Raw genomic sequence first — 19,346 nt, 5'->3', positions numbered from 1 at the left:
TTTAAGATTGCTAAGGATGCCCCCCCAAAAGGGTTGGGGAAAAGATTAATACAAGAGCAATTGCTTTTCTACTAAGATGTTGTAAGCAGCTAGGTTGACTTCTTAAAGTGTAACTTTTTTCCCATAACACAAATCTGTTCCTCATTGTGCTCTAGAAGCTGGACGTTGAGTCAAGACTATGGACTGATTATAGATGGCTCAACGCTGTCGCTGATACTCAATCCTTCACAGGATTCCAGTTCTAGTAATTACAAAAACATATTTCTACAAATCTGCTTGAAGTGTACTGCAGTTCTCTGCTGCCGAATGGCTCCGTTGCAGAAAGCACAGGTATTTACTTTTTTTTAACCAACTGAAGCTGTCGTGAAGTGATATGACATGCCCTTAATCCGTTAGCAGGGCTTGACCTGAGCTGTAGGTGGGCTTCAAAACCTGTTGTGAGAAATGTAAGTACAAAGTGCTGCCTCGTTCACCAGAAGGTGCTGAAAACGTTGCAAACTAGTTCAGATCTGGTTTCTTGATTTGAGAGGTTGGCTGCCATCATAGAATTTTCTGCACTGAGTGGTAGATATCAAAGTTTAGGAAAAGGCTCCTGGAGGGGCATTGCGAAGCAGCTTGTTATTCCCTGGGGAGTAGGAAACAATGCAAATGGCACAGGAGTTCATTAGCTTAAAACGCAGCAGTATTGCTGTAACAGTCTGACTTATGGATTTGGCAGGAAGATGAAGCAAGTATGAAGAATTGTGAGGTAGCAGCAAACCTTCAACAAGTTGTAGCCAAGTACTCCTTTCCTTTTCTGAAAGGTATGTTTTTTTGGAAGTAGCCTTTAGATGTAAACTCTGATTATTTCTGTGTAATGGTGTGAGGCTACATTTCCTGCAGTGCTGCTTTAAATAAAACTTACTCATCTTAATCAGCTAGGACTTCTCCAGGCTATGTATAAGCCTTGTCTGAACTTTACAGTGTTATGGAAACACCAGTCTTTCAAATCTGAACATAACCCTGTCTTAAATACGCCTTCAGGAAGCCACAAACTCAAACCAATTAGAAATAAACAAAACCCAATTGTTCTTTTTTCATTTCTAAATGCGTAGTCCATGATTTCCTCACACTGGCTGATGGTATCAAAAGGACGATAAACAGCACATTTAGTCCTGTTCCGGGGCATGATTGACTTCCACGTGAAATACATGAGAGGCCACTTCTTTGTAAGAGAGCAGGATCTGGCAGGAGGGAAGGGGAGGACACTGCTGTGAGTGGTTCCTTTTTAAGCACTGTCCTTTGGCCCTTAAAAGCTTACTCTTGGCTTTTACTCTAGTTAGTGACTACAAAGGAAACAAGGAGGGATTTTTATTAATTTGAACTCCCTTGGTGTTACTTTGTTGCCACAGAAGTCAGGTTACTTGCTGAGGAGTGTTCTTGCAGATGAGGCAGCAGGGATCTCTTTAATTGTTTTCTTGTTTTCTCTGAAGTTTTTATTTCTCCTGCTATCCTTTTCTAAATTTTTTAGATTGTGCGAATGGTGAAGAACACAAAAGGGAGCCCAATAACACTATCAATAGGGGATGGTGCAAATGATGTTAGTATGATTTTGGAAGCACATGTGGGAATAGGTAAGACCGCTGATAACAAACATCTAACACCTACGACTTGTCTGCTGTCCCTCTGTGTTGCTGAGGTTCAGTGTTAAGGTACGGTCAGCATCTCTGCCTGGGACTGAACTGATCCCACTGAAAAATGTGGGAAGTGCTGCTGCTTTCAGCAAGGTTTTGCTCCAGATAAGTACTTGGCATAATCATGGGTTGCTGACCTTTAACAGTAATGTGCTCTTTGTCTTTATAACTGGATAAACTGGAGCTTGTATTAAAAACAAACAAACAAAAAAACACACGACTATATGGCCAAATTCAAGGTGGTAAAAGTTGCTTACTGGGCAGAAGGAAAGGAACGTGTAGCAAACTGATTTGTGATTAATGGCAGCCATTGTAAATGCAGTACAGTTAAAACATCAGGCTTTAGTAGGGATAACTTTTAAGGGGAAAAGTAATGAAGTATGAAAGACTTGGTTCTGCCTTGCATCTTCACCTGGCCCTGTTTACACCTCCTTCATTCCCAGTGGTGAAACACCTGAGGTTTTCTGCTGTCCTCTGCACAAACAAGGTTGATGCTAGCTTAAATTAAATACATAATTTCTGCCAGTCTTCTCTTCACTATTAAATTCAGTGCTGAGAATTTCAGTGGGATTGTACCTGCTTATCTCAGCTGAGCTGAAGCTGGCCTTCATCCTTTACCTGGGTTTGCCTGGCAGTGCTGATTGCAGCTGCTAGCATCTCATGCATCTTGCAGGGGCTGATGCTCTGCTGTGTTGTCTGCCCTGTCCATATGACTGACATCATATGCAAACTGTCTAAATTTCTGCAGATTGTTTTCAGAGGTTCTGAAAGTACTGGATATTTTTTTAATATTACTAAAAAGGGTATTGAAGAAGGTAAAGATAGAAGAGAAAGGATAGCCTCTTTATTTCTGGCTGTTGGAAATGGTATGTTAGCCTCTAATGAATAGTTGTAGTTCATTTGAATGTGGTTTCTGAGTGAACAAAACTGGCTTTCTTGAGTTTTGCTCTGAGGGGATTTCTGGGGAGGCTGAGCATCTGCAGTGAAATAACCAGATTGCTATATGCAGGCAAGCCCCTGGGGAAACCAATTAGGTATCTTTCATCGGATTTAGATAGTCTTCACCACATTCTCTTACACAGAAACTTGGATAGCAAACTAAATATAAATTAAAAACTCCAGAGGCACATCTGATTGTCCTAGAGCCAAGGCCACACCAAGTCTTGAAGAGCTTTAGTGTTTTGCTCTCCTGGGGTGTCTGCCTGCCACTCTGTGCCTGCAGGCACAGTCCCCAAAATGCCACGGGTGGGCGTGCATGGTGGATGCATGGAAGTGTTTGAAATGTAAAGTCCTTGTAGAAGCAAGAACGAAGTATGGCCTTTATCGTGGATTGAGACAGACTTATATGAACAAGCATGGGTAGTGTCAGTCCAAATTCCAGTCCCATATGGATTAATCCCTTGCAATTCTTCTGTCTGCAGGTATAAAAGGCAAAGAAGGACGGCAGGCTGCAAGAAACAGTGACTATGCTGTCCCAAAGTTTAAACACTTAAGAAAATTGCTACTAGCACATGGGCATTTGTATTATGTGAGAATAGCACACCTTGTACAGTATTTCTTCTATAAGGTAAGGATGTGTGTTTTTCTGCATGACATCATATGGTAGGGAATATCCCCTTGGCCAGTCTGGGTCAGCTGCCCTGGTTCTGTCCCATCCCAGCTCCTTGTGTACCTGTGGCCTCCTCGCTGGCAGGATGGTGTGAGGAGCTGAGGAGTCCACGACTCTGTGTAAGCACTGCTCTGCAGCAACTAAGCCATCAGTGTGTTATCAGCATTATTCTCATCCTAAATCCAAAACACAGCAGCTACTAGGAGGAAAAGTAATTCTATCCCAGCCGAAACCAGGACACCTGCTTTACCTGATATCATAATATCAGGTATTATCATCTGATAATAGGGGAAAAATATTTGGATTTAGAATGAAAAGTCAAGCATTCACTGAGTGCATAAATGCTTCCCTGCTAACCCTTCTTTTTTCATTTTTCTAGAACCTTTGCTTCATTTTACCACAATTTTTATACCAGTTCTTCTGTGGATTCTCACAGCAGGTAACTTCCAGTAATATATCTAAAAAGACAGGGAAAAAGCAAGTCACGTCATAAGGCTTTGTAGCAGAGATTTCACTTCTGAGCATCCTGTCTCTTCCTCTTCTTTCTTTAGGTGATAGTACAAATTGACCTTGCTCAGCACCATGTCTGCAGCATAATATTTTTGAAACCTACAGTTGAAAATAAGTGAATTGGCTTGCTTTCCATTTCTATCCATGACCCATTTTTGTTGCTTAAACACGGATGGATGCCTTCCCAAAGTAACAGGAGGGTGGCTTAGCTGGTTTGCCAACACCTACTTTTGCTACACTTAAGAGAAAAGTTTTTTGAAGACTTCCTGGTCTTTTTCTCTCTGCAGTATTTCTTTGTATTAAAGTTGTCTTTCAAAAGAAGGAACAGTTTGTTCTTTTATCAGAGCCTTTAAAGTAAGACACATGATGAGTGTCATCAAACACTTGCTTTGTCCAAATGAGTGTCAGAAGGACGGATTTCTGTGAGGTGTGGGCTTGGGTGTTTGGAGACAATTCTTTGGGTTTTGTGTTCACTTGTGTGCTTTTGTGTCTGCTTGGTCTTAAAAGCAATCATAGGAGATTATTCTCTGCATGTCTCAGCGGAAACACTTGCTTTAAAAAAAAAAAGAGAAAAGAAAAATCATAGTCTAAAAAAAGTCTAGTCTTTAGAGAGTCACAGGAGACATCAAGTGTATTAATAGAAACGGCAGCACAAGAGCAGCTACAGAAAAGCTGCAATAAGGACTGTTTAATTATGTTTTTCTGGAGGTCAAGATGGGGCCCAGCCCAGGCAGGTATGGAGCTGCTGGCAGTGGGGCTGCCCTCAGTGGCCATAGGGTTCTGGCCACGCAGCCTGTGGGTGCCTCGGCCCCGCTGGCATTGCCCGGGGCGTGATTTGTGTCTGTGACAAAGGGGTGAGTCCATGGGTTATGTATGGAGGCAAGGGCTGGAAACTGTAAATCTGTTTGTGGGGAGACTTTTAAAGCCAAGTTTCTGTCTCATTTTGCCCTTCTCCCTCTTCTCAGCCTCTGTATGATGCTGCTTACCTTACCATGTACAACATCTGCTTCACGTCACTACCTATCCTGGCTTACAGCCTCCTGGAGCAGCACATCAACATTGACACGCTGACCTCAGATCCACAATTGTATATGTAAGTAGCAAAGGACTGGGTAAGCCTCAGCACTGCTTCGTTGGCCACAGTTTAAGCTTTGTTGGTGCCTGAAACAATCCATCAGGGATCACTTGAGCTGGTTGGTGTACCTGCCCTGTGATGGTGACAAGGTAGCCGTGGAACTGGAGAAAAGATTTTTTTTATGTCCCCGCTGCTTACGTGTTTAATGCCTGTTTCTATTTATGCCCTCTCACAGTATCTGGTCCAGTAAATTGCCCTTCTGTCTGCGTTTAAAAAAAAAAAAAAAAAAAAAGAGGAAGGGGGGGTCTGTAGATGGAATTATTCCTCTATAGTAAAGCAAGTTGCAACTCTGGCCAGAGCATTCACTCACGTTAGTTTTGAGCCAGGTGGCGTGAGCCAAGCCCATGATGGAGCATGCAATAGATGGAGGGAAAATCTATCTTTCAGGAGAAGAGAGATCTATTAATTTACAGGAAAGTGAATGCTCATGAAATACAACTCAAGCAGGTAGTTTCTCAGCTGGTCTGGATGGATATCCCCCAAAGGGCAAATCTCCATTTCAAAATGAGTTACCTGGGAGCCATGCTCAGAGCCATGTGCTCAGAGTTTCCTCCACATTGCAGGTGGAAAGTAGAGGTTAAGAGGAGATGATCTCTCCCTGCTTTACTGGCTTCTTTTTCTACTTCATTGCAACTGGGGGAGTCCCTGACCTCCCGCAGAACCTGAAATACTTCATGTCTTCCTCCCACCCCTGCCCATACATGCACATGAGTGCAGCCCTTCAGGGGATTTGAGTATTTCTGAAATAGCTACTCAGTTCTGATTGATTAAACTTCTGTGTTCCTCCACTCATATGGCAAAACACACGTATCTCTAAATAAATTTGTAATTGAATATTGTGCAGCATAGACCAATAACAGCAGCCCCCTGAGCATTCACCTGGTGAGCTGTCTGATCACTGGTGTATGTGAGTTGAGGGAAAACAGATTAATTGTGCAGTCAGATAGCTTCACTTTGAATATTCAGGACTATGCATGTGCTGCTGAATACAGAATGACTGCTGTGCCTCTGCCGTATGAAGTGCTGAGTTGCTGCAGTGCAGATCTCTAGTCTGAGGCACAGTAAAAAGTCTGTTTACGATGAGTGCTGCAGGCCATAAATGTGAATGCAAAACAGATTGCACTGAGGAGGCTCTTCGCATTTTCTCTCCTTGCAAAAATAGCTCTTGGTCTGATTTATCTGTGCTCCTTACTCATACCCAAATTACAGTATGTTAGAGAATATCATGCATAGGATTCCAGTAGTGTTTTGCTTTAGAAATTGCAATTACTGGAGCTCAGCATCACACCTGTTTACAGGGTGCATATTGCTGATAATAGATGTTTTGCTTGAACAGTTAAGGAAAAAAAAAGAGAAGAGAGGATTTTTGGTTTTGCCATAAACATGCTTTCATCCCCCATCAATCTTCAAGTTTTAAAGAAGGTCATCTGAAAATATAGTGATGCAAGAAGCTTTTTTAAGCATAAGCAGCGGTTTTCAACTATTTTGGGGAAAGACTTCTGGAACAGTATTTCCTTTTCATGTCTAGCAAGTGTCAGGCTGTTTGAGGTGTAGTCAAAAGCATAGGTCCCTGGGGTTGCTGCTGGAGACCTGCAGCAGGGACCAAAGGAACCAAAGCTGGATGTGGTCCTGGGTTTGCAGCTCCGTGGCTGTGACAGTGGCCTTGGAGCATGTCCTCACAGGGCCCTGTCAACATGCATCAACCTGCTGCTGCTGCCTCCGTGCCAGATCTTATTCCTGTTCTCAGCCAAGAGCCTCCTGCTAAAACCCCCGTGCTAAAAACCCACGGTACGATTCAGGAGTTTTATTTTCAGCCTGTACAGAACAACACCACTTCCAGGAACAGCACTCACAGAGCTTTCCCAAAAAGTGAGTTTTCACATTCAACAAAAAGAGAGGGAAGCGTGCCACAAGTTCTTTGCATCTTACGCATTTCTTCTTCGACATAGCCCTGGTTTTGAAATTCAGGAGTTGTTAATTCTGGATAGGGGAGGCAGCAAGGTGTTTGTACAAGATGCTTGGGACTGCATTACAGCTGCTTGCTTCATTTGGATGGGGTTGGATTTTTGTCTGCATTACCTAGAGAAGGATAAAAAAAAATATATGCTGAGTGTCTTTTGATTTATTAGGACCAGTATGTGCATATAGCAAACGTTTAAGTCCCGTGTACTGGCAGGTATTTGTGTTTTATCTTCTTGTCTTCTACAGCAAGGGAAACCCTGGGCTTTGCAGCAGGACCTACATGATGGTGATTTTCTTGTTGCTTGTTTTCTTGGCAGGAAAGTTTCTGATAATGCAATGCTGCAGTGGAGGCCTTTCTTGTACTGGACCTTCCTGGGCGCCTTTGAAGGACTCGTGTTTTTCTTTGGGGTTTATTTTCTTTTTCAAAATTCATCATTGGAAGATAACGGAAAGGTAACAACACCAAAAAAGAAAGAAAGATGAGTGTTTCTTTTGTGCCCTGCCTCTTTTATATGCCTGTCAGTGAATATCTACACGCTTAGTCTGTGCGCTGTGTCTCAAGTCTCGTCCAACGGTGTAGCATTGCTTATGGTGTGATTCTGCAGCAACTGCTTAAAACGAAACATTTTCCAAATCGCCATGGAAACAGTGTAGAGGTGGTTATGCTCTCTAGGTACAATAAGTAGTCTTACAAAGAACTTTATTCCACCCCAGTGATGTCTCCAGCCTGTGCTTTGCACAGTGCACTTTCACCCCTCCACGTGGTCCCAGGAGTTGGCTGGGTGCAGGGCAGGACCTGCCAGCGAGGAAACCCTGCCCAGGCCACAAGGGACCAAAGTAGTGCCTGCACGAAGCCTGATCCAGCCCCCCGCCTCCCGTTGCGAGGGGGAAGGCTGGTGCTGGCAGCTTGCTGCTGTGCCGAAGCCAGCACAAGTTAGCGCTGCCATCAAAAGGGAGCAGGCTGCTCTCCTTGTCCCTGCTGTCTGCTTGTTCGTGCCTCTCGCACTGGGACCGGTGTTTGCATCACCATGTGAGCGAGGTGTGCGAGCTAGCCCAGGCAAATGTGCATAGAAAGATGGGGAGGGGGAAAGAACTTAAGTTTTTTTTTGCTGGTTAGCTGAGAACAGAGCAAAGCATCGGTGCAGTGCAGCTGTCTTGCACGTGGTGGTCTGTGCTGTCTGGGGACACCCTCCACTGAAAGGAGGTGTTAGCAGTTCTCAGCTGATGGAGAGCTTTACACCATCACTTGTGATCCTTGAAAACACCTTAGCTTTCAACAGGTGGAGGAAAGCTGAGATTTGCATACATTGCATCAGTGCCACCATTTATGGCCCCGGCTATGTGTAGTCACACACAAGTACTGTAGATTCAGTGCCTTTCTGTGTTTATAGCCATTCTGATTGCATTTGAATAAAACATGTAAGCACTGCAGATGCCTTGAGAGGTCAAGTCCATGTGGCACTAAAATAAGACCTGTGGTTTTGTCCTGTTTTGTAAGCACTTACGCCTGTAAAGAACTGCTACCAGCAATTGCTCATAATATCCATGTATGTTTGATTGACTCCTTTTTCGCTCCTATTGACTTTAATTTTTTTGCATTTTTTAAAAACTTTTACATTTCACTTTCTGTTTTAATGTATGCATTCAGATCTTGACAGCCTTTGGTAAGCATCTGTCCCATTCATTGCCATCATTTGGATTTATATACAGTATCTGCTTTTCTTTGTTGTGCGTAGTCACTAGTACCTGCAAAATAAACCAGTGTATTCTCGTATGGAGAAGCACCCACTGGTGTGTCCTGCAAGTGGGACTGAAATGGCACGATAACCAGAGGTGCTGCGATAGTTCTGTGTCACGAGAAAGCAGAAACTGAGTAAATGACCAAGAAGTCATGAAATGCAGGTGGTCCAAATGACTTGTGTTCTCAGTCAACATTGCTGTTAGTAGGAGGTTGTACCTGTCACTGTCACGACACCGGGTCACTTGTCCGTGGTAGTGCATGGCACAGGGTTAGAGTAGCGGGCGGCTGGCGTGCTGAGCGCCCAGCGCATAGCCCGAGTAGCAGTCGCGCCATCCCTCCTTCCCCTCCCTGTCCTTGCTTGCACCGTTGTCATTGTCGTCGTTTCTGTTCCTCTTGAACGAGGTGGACAGAGGCGCATGTGGCAACGCAACGTGTTTTCCAGGTGTTCGGAAATTGGACCTTCGGAACGATTGTTTTCACTGTGTTGGTGTTCACCGTCACTCTGAAGGTTAGCCTCCTCCTTCCCTTCTTCTTGCAGTTCTTTTTTGAATGTTGTGTATATAGTGCAATATAAAACAGTATTTACCCTGTGCAGTATTTACCCCGTTGGGTGAATACATTGAAGATGTATTTTATGAATACCTTTCCCCCCACACTTCGTATCTTCTGTTCCTCCAGACAGGCAGGAATTTATGAGTGGCTTAGTGGCTGCTGTTCTTTGTGTAGCCTCTGGTCTGTGTGCGCTTATGACAAGTGCTTATGCTCTGGTAAATTATTTCCCTATGTTTTGCCCTCTTCTGAGATCTCCAGTTGGTTACAGTTGACTTTTTTCCCCACACTTAACGCCCCTTGGCTTTCAGCTCCAGAAAGAGGAAAGGAACAACTGAGTACTCGGGTCTGACTGCCTTCTTTCAGATGCTGCTCAGCACCATAGGGATCACAAAAGCACATCTGTCAAACAATAACAGCCAAACTGCTTTGTTTCATGGAGCTTTCCAGAATGAACAGTTTGCATAAGGCCTTACAAAAGGTCTTTTATGTTTGGTTCAGGACAGCAGGTGGTGACAGAAGGCAATTACAATTACTGCAACCTTTACACATTTGTTTCATGTAGCATCAGAGGTTGCATCAAACTTATTCTATTAAAAAGTATCAGCTGCAATTAGAAACTTGCTGCCTCCCTGTTGATGTTGTGCCAGTCTGTAGATATTGAAAGTGTTTCCCAGGTGTTCATACACAGAGAGGTAGCTGACTGGAAAACTTCAGCCGTACCCTGAAAGCAGACAAATTTAATATAAATATAATTGAATATGTTCTGCTTGTAATGCTTGTTCTGCCTGTTTATTTTTATTTTTAATTTTTATTTACACAGCTAGCATTAGATACTCGATTCTGGACGTGGATGAACCACTTTGTGATATGGGGCTCCCTTGCCTTCTATGTGTTTTTCTCGTTCTTTTGGGGAGGAGTCATTTGGCAAGTATCTTTTCTTTCAGTGGTACTTTTTAGGGGAATGTCCATCACCTGCTTTGTGTTGGACATGACTGCCATGTCTCCTCATTTGGGTTACCCAAAGATTTGGGGACAGCGAGGTGTTTGCAGCTGTGATAAGCATGTGTTAGTACTGATCATGGTGATTAATAGTGGTAGGCAGCACAGGTTTGCTTTTTTATGTCTTCAGATGGAATATTCTAGTGCTGTCATGGTGGGGTTTGTTCCTGGGGAGGGGAAAGGATGCTCTCTCCACACAGCACTGCTGGAAGAGGGCTGTTGTGTGACAAGATCTGTGCAGCAGCCTGGAGGCAGGTGGCACCCGCTTGCAGCCCAAGAGAGGCAGTTTGCCTTTCTGCCCACAGGGGCATTTCTGGTGCTGAGGCTGCTGTCTTCACTGGGAGGTGCCAGTGTAAATATTTCAGCATCCGTTTGTGCACGTGGGTGGGAAAGAAAGGAAAAAAATTACGTTGGAAAAAACCTGGGGATAGGAAAGGGAAGAACAGACAGACTCAGAGCTATAGGGCCTGGCATTGTGGGGCAGCCAAGGGAGAGGTAGGCAGGAGAAAGCACAGGTCCAGCTGCTGCTGCAACAAGGAAGAACAGTGGCTTGGCCAAGAAGTGGGGGAAAGAGGCAGTATGAAGATGGGAGAAACATAAGAGTAGTCCCAGGAGGCTGCTGGACAGTCCCACAGAATTAGCGCAGCCGAGGGCAGGAGATGGGTGGGGAGGGGAAGGGGCAGCCTATTTCTGTGCAGGCTGTACCCATCTGCCTTGGGAAGGGAGGTGTTACTGCAAACAGTTTGATCCCAGTCTGACCTAGTTGGGAAACTTGTGTGGCTGACAGTGTTAACCAGAATGTGTTTGTATCTTTTCTTTTTCAGGCCTTTCTTGAAGCAGCAAAGAATGTATTTTGTATTTGCCCATATGCTGACTTCTGTTTCCACCTGGCTGGCAATAATTCTCCTGATCTTTATCAGCCTTTTCCCAGAAATTCTTCTAATAGTTTTAAAAAATATAAAAGAGAAAAGTCATCAGGTAAGGAGCAAGGTGAAAATACTGTGTGATGTATCATAAAGGCCTCTTCTATTCTTAAGCACCAGATGAGCCTGTAATAGCACTGTGTGCCATTCACATCTCGAGGAAGGCTTGCTAGAGTCGCGTCTTGCTCTTTCACATGCCAGAAATGTCAAGAAGCTCATCTAAAAATATAGCCTAGATCTCTAGTGTGGTGAGACTCAACCAGTGCCTTTCCTTAATTACCTAGGCTGGATGGAAAGCTTCTCTCTTATAAAAGTACTATAACCCTTTTCCAGTCCAAACTGATCAACCAAACCACAGTGTGTACTGACAAAAGCAACTTGATTTTAAGTCAAGACGTTCTGCTTGCGTATGCCCTCCAGGTGCCAGCACCAGGGGAGTGATTCAGGCAGGTCTTGTCACATCTGCCCATCTCCCTAATAACTGGGGGCCAGTGCAGCAGTGTGAGATTAGTGTCCAGCTCTCCTCAGTAGTGCTCAGGGTTACTCTACACAGAGCGTGACCCCATGGAGACAGTCCCTGTCCCTTGCCACGTGCTTGCCCAGAGGTGACGAGCATCCCTGCAGCATCGTCCTCCTGGGCAGCGCCTGCTCCCTGGCCGTGCTCCGCCACCTGTCGCTCTGTCTGCCTCGCCTCCCTCCTGCAGTGCCTCTCTTCCCTCCTGCGATTTTAGCAAGTTTTGCAGCAGGTCAGCAAGCGGCGAGCTGCCAGCCACTCCTGCCCTATTGCCATCAGCTTTGTGTTTTCTCAAGCAGCAATGGAGTACAGCCTGTAGATGCAGCCCAAGGGGCAGGAGGCAGCGGTGCCCACGGCAGCAGTGTGCAGTGTCACTGCTCGTTTTGGCCTGGGTGTCTCCATTGCTGCAAGCTGATGGCATGGCAGAGGTGACTCCTTTGCCAGCTGTACCCTGAACTGGCTCCACTGTCCCCGCAGGGCTGTGCAGAGCTGATTTTACCTAGCTTGGGCAGGGCTCTGTGTCACACAAAAACGCTGGGTGACGTTTCAAATACTGAGGTGTAGAACAGGCTTCTCTCCTCAAGCTGGTAGGTCCTGTGAGGTTTCAGTGCACTTTCTTCACCTGGGATAGCCTGTTATTTTTGGTACTAGTATGCTTTTTAATAGAGCTAATAATCTTTTTAAAATATCCAATGAAGTAGTAAGTTTTTTTTTCCCCCCATAACCCTTGAAGTACAAGCTTGGCAAAGTATCAGTGAAGTAAAACATGTGTCTGCAAGACCAAAAAAAACCACCACCCAAACCATTAAATTTGAAAGCAATACAGATGGTAAAATAAGTATAGCTAAATTCTTCCCAGTTCCATGTTATTTCTTCCTTGTAAGCATGACTTAATAGTTTCTGGATTGACACCCTGATTGGGGAGGATGGAAATGATTTGCTCTCAGCTCCAGTCATAGGGCAGTTTGAGCCCACTGTCCCAGAAGGGAAACGTGGGGGTTACCAAACCCCAGCTCGGTTCACCCAAGAGGAGACCCATTTTTGTTTCCAGCTCTTGGCCAGAAGATCCATTCTCGCATTTAATGCTCGCTTTCAAGTGCGCTTTAAATGCGTTAAAAACAGCTCTTGTGAAATCGTTTAGCAAATCAACACCAAGTGTCAACTAGAAAAGTCTCTTGGTATGTGCATTCTAAACTAAATGCAGGCTGAGCCTTATTGAAAAGTACATTTCAAGTTAAGAGCTTTATGAAATGCCTGGAGCAGATACCAGCTCTAGATGTCCGTGCTGGCTGTCAGACATTGAAGTCAGCCACCCAGTTTTTCAAAGGCAACCAAGACTAGGTAGAGGATTTTAAATTGAGATCCTTTTTGAGAATCCTAAGCTTAATATTGGAAAAGATAGATACAAGTTTCCCAGGGGGAGCGTTACGTACAAAACCAGATCAGTGTCCTTGTTTAGCTGCCTGAACACCCAGCTTGACAGCTCAGGGTCCCCTCGGGAAGGAAAAGATGGACCGAGGCCAGGCCGATAGGAGCTTGCCCTTGACCTGTATGGGACTGAGTTTCTGTATGACACAACACAGCAGCTCTGTTCAGTTTTTATTAAATTTTCTGTGTGGATTTGTTTTGTTTTTGTTTTTTTTTAACTGCAAGGCGCATTCTTATTTTCTTTGGTTTCTGCCTTTCTCTCTCTCTTGTACTGCAATTTTCTGTCTTTTGTGCTGTTGTGAACTAGGTAACGAAGCGCCTTCCTTCCTCAGGAACATCCACTATCTTCATGCTTTCTCAAACTTCCAGCAATCACAGCTTTTCTTGGAGCGAATAAGGTGATTTCCTTTCTGAGTCAGTACGTGTTGCTTGCTCTCCTGCTTTTTCCTTCTTCTAATGCATAACTGCTAAAAACTGGTGTTTAGATTTGCTCACCCAGCAAGAGGCTGCTTCCCTCTACCCCCCATTGCTTTAATTTCAATCTTTTGCTTAAATGTTTTGTCTGTCTCTGCCCCTTTGGCCTCCTGCTGTTCAGATGCTCAGGTCCAGCTGCACACCTGGTGGCTGAGCTGCTCATGCTCAACACCTGTGTCATGGGTGCAGGTGATGCTTTTGTGCCCGGTGTCCCTTTAGGTGCTCAGGGGAATTCAGGCAGGTATCAGTCGTGATGCTGGGGTTTCTACCAGGTCCTCAGCTGGGGTGAATTGTTCCTGTTCATGGAAATTGGTGCTGCTGCATAATTTTGTCTAGTCATGGATCTGTCTCCCCATTTCTCCCTCCCCTCTGTAGGTTTGTTTTAGTGGGCTAGATACAAATTTCACTGAAGCGTAGAACAAAGTGGACTCAATTCTCATCATCCTACTGGATGACCTTGCAAACAGCCAGGTTGTTTGTTGGATACGCTTGTTGGATAGTGCAGGAGCTGCTCGGGCACCCTTCTTGCCCAGCACACAACTCTTGCTGATGCTCAGCTGCCCTTTGTGCAGGCACGTAAGCCTTGGCACTCACACCACAAGTGGCTGAGGTGGCTCACCCCAGTGCTAAGTGCCTTGGATACATGCCCCTAGGGCTTGGTTTCCCTGGTATCACTCATTGTTTTAAAAAATACTGGTACTAAGGAGAGTGAAGATGTTTCCCTCTCAAAAGCACCTGTAGCATAAACCTCCAAGCCTGAAGGTAAACATTTTGGGAAGCAGAGCTCTTTGCCGAGTGCCATCTGCGCCTCTTGCACTGAAAAACCCAGCCAGTATTGATCACGGTGGTATTCAGGGAGTGTGTATTGTTACATCCCTTGTGGTATGATTTAGTTGCCTGTAAAAAGGTGTGTGTGTGTGTTTCTTGTTGTTGGACCACTAGGTAGGTTAAAGTGTTGCATGTGCTACAAGTATTTTTGCCTCGCTGTTGCAGAGCAGTAGGAAGGCACCTGATTCATTGTCGTCCAGACCTTCTGCCAGACCACTCCTTTTAAGAACATTCTCAGATGAGTCTAATGTGTTGTAACAGGTACCCTGTCCTAAGGAGTTGGGATGGTTTTAAAAGGTGTTGATTAACCAAATGTAACTTCCCAAATCAATTAAACTGTGGTTCTTGTAATCTTCTTGATTATTGGTGTGGGGCACCTGTCTTTGTGAAATGGGGATGCAATACTTGGGAGGCATTTTAATGTGGGGACATCTCCTATCTAGTGTTTGCAGAAGCCCATACACACGAAGATGCACTCAATCTGAAATACTTTGCTGTATTCAAAACAAATCCTTCAGTATAACTGATATTTTGGTCTAACATTAACAGCATGAGAATACAGGTGGTGAATTGTGCTAACTGGCTATAAAAGCTAGCACTGATGTGCTTGCAATGAAGTATTCAAGTCTAAGCCATTAAAATGATTCCCAGATTGCATCTGAATAGTACAAAAATCCAATTTTCTAGGGTGCATGCTGTCGTCAGATAGAAATAAGTAAATTTTAATTCATCAAAATAGATTGAAACTAAACACGTGTACTTGTCTGTTTGTCAATGTAGCGTATGGCAGGCATGTCTCTGTGTCTGTATGCATATACATACACTGGGAACATCCTGGTACAAGCTTATTTGGTTCTAAACATTGTAGTAAGCCAAAAGCTGTCTTCTTGCTACAGAAAAAAATTAAAAGTGCCGAATTGAATTCACAACGTAGCTTTTAGCTGAGATGTTACATAGCTGTGTGGTGTCAGCTGCAAGCATTAAAATGCAGATTTTCTGTGGCCCCCACCTGCTTGCAGAGAATCCAATCTCATCATCAGAGTGGCAGGGAAAGCGGCCGAGGGCGGCAGCCCACAGCTGGGCTTCATGCCCTGCACAGGCGCTGCCGTGGCGGGCGGCAGGTGGTGCTCGCCGCCCTGCGGGGCTGGGCTCTGCACCATGATTTATTGTCCCGGTGTTCACCCCCCTGTTGTGAATGGAGTTTGGCACTTTTATCCTACTCTAATCATTCTTCCTCTCCCATAAATTTTTTTCTCTCTCTAAAAATAACGATGCAAAAAGGGTTATGATTTTGGCAATGTAACAATTGCAATGCGTGTGTTTTCCTTCTGATTTTTGCAGACTGGCCCATTTGATCTGCCTATGTTAGTGTCATACAAACGTATAGAGAATGGCTATGTGAAGACTGAAGATGCTGTTACTAATTCGGCAGAAAGATATCCCCTCAGGATACTTTAAAATGCTCCATACAAACAGTGCATATTGTCATCCTGTAGGAAAAAAACAAAAACAAAAAAACAACAAGCAAACAAAACCACGTGTTTTTTAACGTAACAGTTCTGTTTAATATTACCAAGTATGTAAGCAGCCATGCTGATGAAGCAGTAGCCAGGCACTGGCCGCGGTACCTGTTTGTCTTTGGTCTTGTTGCTTCTTCCTTCCCCCCTCCCCCCCCCCCCCCCCCAAAAAAAAAAAATAAATCTGCCAAATCAGAAGACTATGGTAATTGGAGACTGGGAAAGCATCTTCTGGAATTGTTCTAAAACAGCACGATCAAAGTGCAAGGGAGAAATGCCTCCCTACGTCACATGGGGGCTTCCTCTCACCGCTGCAGATCTGCCTGGGAGCAGCAAAGAGTTGCTGAAGTCTCTTGCTTCACCTGACCAAAGAAGTAGCACAGACTGTAACCCAATAACAGCCCTGGCCGGCTCCCCGAAGGTGCCGGGGAGAGCCCGCTCCCCCAGCGCAGAAGCCAGACGCATCCCTGCGAGCATCTTGCCTGGCGCCGCGAGGGCTGCCCCCTCCTGGCGTAGGGTGGCCAGATGCATGTGGCAGAAATACTTGAAGACTCGGGAAAAATCACCGCTGGCAGCGCAGTGTTCAGTCACACGTCCCTCCGGGATGGTTGGAAGCAATCAGTGACCCATAAGCAGCGGCAGCGTGCAGACAGTGTGGTTCTGGGCGTCCTCCTGTGTTGGTTTGCTCTGTGCTGGTGGGTTTGCTCCTGGTGGCAAGTGGAGTCAGGATGGTTTTCCCTTGTTTTGGAAATGTACCAGGACTATTCATGGAGTAAGGAAACTTTCCTGGGGAGGGAAGAACCTTGAAAGCTCAGCTGTGCCGGACTTCCAGCCCAAGTTTGCCCCGGCTCCTGTGGCTGTGCTTGCGTTACTGCAGCGTGCAGTTGGTGAAACACTTGGAAGGTCTGAGTGACAGCGCAGTCCTTGGCCAGTCCCAGGGACCTGGATGGTGCCTGTGAACTCGCAGGCATAAAACTGCATCTTGAGTTATTTGCACTAAGAAAACAGAAGTTGGTTTTAAAAATAAAAGTACATTAATCTGATTTCATTTTACACTTCATTTGGTTTTCGATTGGCATGTTCTTTTTCAATCTACCTTTAGCAAGGTAGTAGGAACTTTTCTTTAAGTTTGCGCAGCAGAAGCAAGATGCCTGACTCTCAATTTTCTCTGACACTTCATATGTGGAAAAAGCAGCTTTTTCATGGTGTTGAGTCATAAGCAGTCACGGAGCACCCTGCGTGCCGCCGCCCAACGTGTGAAGGTCCTCCCTCGTGCTGCCTTCTCCTTGCCCTGTGGGCACAGCCTGCGGCCGGAGGCTTGCGCAGAAATACTGTGATACACACTCACATCTACCTTCAGGAGCAACGAGCTCTACACTGCAGCTGGGTTTTTACCTCCTGCTATGTCTTTTAGGTTTAGTTTTGCTTCCGTGCAAGGGAACAACAAACTGGGGCTAGATCAAACATTCCCTTCATCAAATTTTGCTAAAGAGTGGACTGTTAATTCTCTGAAGAGTCTCTTGCTCTCTGGCTGCAAAATTCATCTTTTTCAAAAAAATTCAAGCAGGATCCAGATAGGCTGCAGGCACATCTGCCATATGTGACAAGGACTCTGTGGTGGCCCTACCTGTGTGGGAGGGGATAGGGATGGAAGGAGCAGAGGGACGGGCAGAGTCCCTGTGGCTGCCCTTGAACCATCCCGCACAGCAGGGGCCTGCGGACAGGACTGCTGTATTATATGCTCTGCACTGGCCTCAACGCAAGTGGTGTCTGTCACCTTGTGAGCAACCGCAGCTCGACTCCTTGCGGCATGCAAGAAAGGAGCTGCGCTTCCAGCATGTGTCCCATGGGCAAAGCTTTTTTTCTTTTTCCTTTTTCTAGCTCACCTCACGGACCTAGAATTCAACTTGCAAACCTTGCCCGATTCTCAACTTTAACTGCTAAAATGTGGTGCCTACAGGTCAAGTATGCGATGAATACAATGAAGATGCGCTCTTTATGCCAAATCTAACCTTTCTACCTAAATATACAGTTGCTGACTTGTGTTTACATAACCTTTAAAACGCAGGCGCTAAACCGCGCAATTCCTGTGATTCAAAACCATTCCAAGCCCCAGCTGTCCCAAGCCTGACAACCTGCTTCTCAGTTTGTTTTCTGTTGTATTCTACTTCTAGGGTCAAATTCTGTTCCTGTGAGATTCAGCTGGAGGTCTCGCTGTTGATGTTAGTGGGAACGGAGCGAAGCTTGCCATGTATGTGCAATGTGTGACCTGCCTGAATAAAGCCACTGAAACAGGCTGATTGCTGCAGCCTGTGTTAAGCTGAAGCCTTCTAAGAACCAAATCTTCCCATTTCGAAGTATCCAGTCTCAGTATGGAGCAAGCTATAGCTGTAGCTGTAAATTCAACCCCAAGGCATGTACGCTGAAAAGCAAGGTGGTATTAAAATGTCAGGAATAGCAGCTTCTTTGGGGAAAAGCAGGTTTTCTTGGGCTTGGATTTCCAGCTAGGGCATGGATGTAGTTCCAGGACTGCTGTGCTGCTGTGGGCCAGAAGAGCTGCCCCTCCTTGTTCAGCAGCAGCAGAAGTGAAATTTCTGTTGCTGTGGATGCATCATGAAATCAGGGGGAATGGGACACGCGTGCTGGAGTCACAGAAGGAGAGAAAAGGCAGTGATATTAAGCGTAAGGTATCAGCCGTCAGGCTGGGGGCAGTGGCAGTAATCTGACAGCAATGCTGTGATTGTTGTTCATATGCCATAACACAAGCTGCACTGTTACAGTGCTCGTTAGTGAGCTAAAAGGTCAGTACAGGCTTATCGGTGGGGAAACTTGAAGGAAAAGGCTGGGGTTTTTCATAGTAATCCACTGAAGTTTAATCATTGTCTAGTGACACTGAAAGATAAGCAAAGTAATTAAGATTCCCTCCAAAAATGTAATGTGATAATGGGAAAACTCGCTGTATTCATAGCTACTTTTCAAAAAACTAATCCTAATTGTTGTGAGAATATTATAAATGACTTGGAATTGCATACAGGCTTAAATTTGAATTTGGGTACATACAGTTGAAAAACTTACCTAATACTGCACTATTCATCCAATTTCCCAGCTATGGATTTTTTTTTTTTAAAAAAAAAAAACAACAACACAACATATAGTATATAGAAAGTGTAAATTATATACAGGCAATGAGAAGATACATTTTCAGCTTCTTGCAAAAAAGGACTGCAACCTTACATTTTTTTCACTTAAATGCAATTTTATACATTTATGTTGCTTTATATAAAGGAAATTGAATGTGAATGTTACCTTTTATGAATGCAACTTGCTCTTTTTTCATTATGAAAACTTTTGTTTGAAGTAATCAATAAACTTTGGTATGTTGTTCTGATTAATAAATATTTGTTGTGTCTTGTCTCCTTGGATGCTCCTACACCTGTCTTGCAATGATATATACGTGGGCTTTTACAAGTCGGGCTGTGGG

At 44.8% G+C, this 19,346-nt stretch overlaps 1 protein-coding gene across 9 annotated transcripts in view; it reads left to right on the top strand.

The window, feature by feature from the left end:
* Window positions 1-18,985, top strand: part of ATP11C (ATPase phospholipid transporting 11C) — a 58,430-nt gene extending 39,445 nt beyond the window's left edge. For 4 of the 9 annotated variants that reach the window (XM_068696984.1, XM_068696982.1, XM_068696981.1 and 1 more), the window contains exons 20-29: window positions 156-330; window positions 1,511-1,613; window positions 3,095-3,240; window positions 3,662-3,721; window positions 4,758-4,885; window positions 7,207-7,342; window positions 9,073-9,138; window positions 10,003-10,106; window positions 11,006-11,159; window positions 15,690-18,985. In XM_068696984.1, coding sequence (XP_068553085.1) covers window positions 156-330; window positions 1,511-1,613; window positions 3,095-3,240; window positions 3,662-3,721; window positions 4,758-4,885; window positions 7,207-7,342; window positions 9,073-9,138; window positions 10,003-10,106; window positions 11,006-11,159; window positions 15,690-15,806 — 1,189 coding nt within the window. In that variant the 3' untranslated portion in view covers window positions 15,807-18,985. Of the gene's footprint in view, window positions 1-155; window positions 331-1,510; window positions 1,614-3,094; window positions 3,241-3,661; window positions 3,722-4,757; window positions 4,886-7,206; window positions 7,343-9,072; window positions 9,139-10,002; window positions 10,107-11,005; window positions 11,160-13,353; window positions 13,445-14,513; window positions 14,610-15,689 lie in introns of all 9 variants that reach the window. The other 5 variants (XR_011101017.1, XM_068696983.1, XM_068696986.1 and 2 more) reach the window with 5 other exon arrangements.
* Window positions 18,986-19,346: the final 361 nt, after the last annotated feature.

This window comes from Anas acuta, chromosome 13, assembly GCF_963932015.1.
Source record: "Anas acuta chromosome 13, bAnaAcu1.1, whole genome shotgun sequence".
Lineage (NCBI taxonomy): Eukaryota > Metazoa > Chordata > Aves > Anseriformes > Anatidae > Anas > Anas acuta.
The sequence above is the reverse complement of the archived record's forward strand: the minus strand, read 5'-3'. Positions and strand labels throughout refer to the sequence as shown.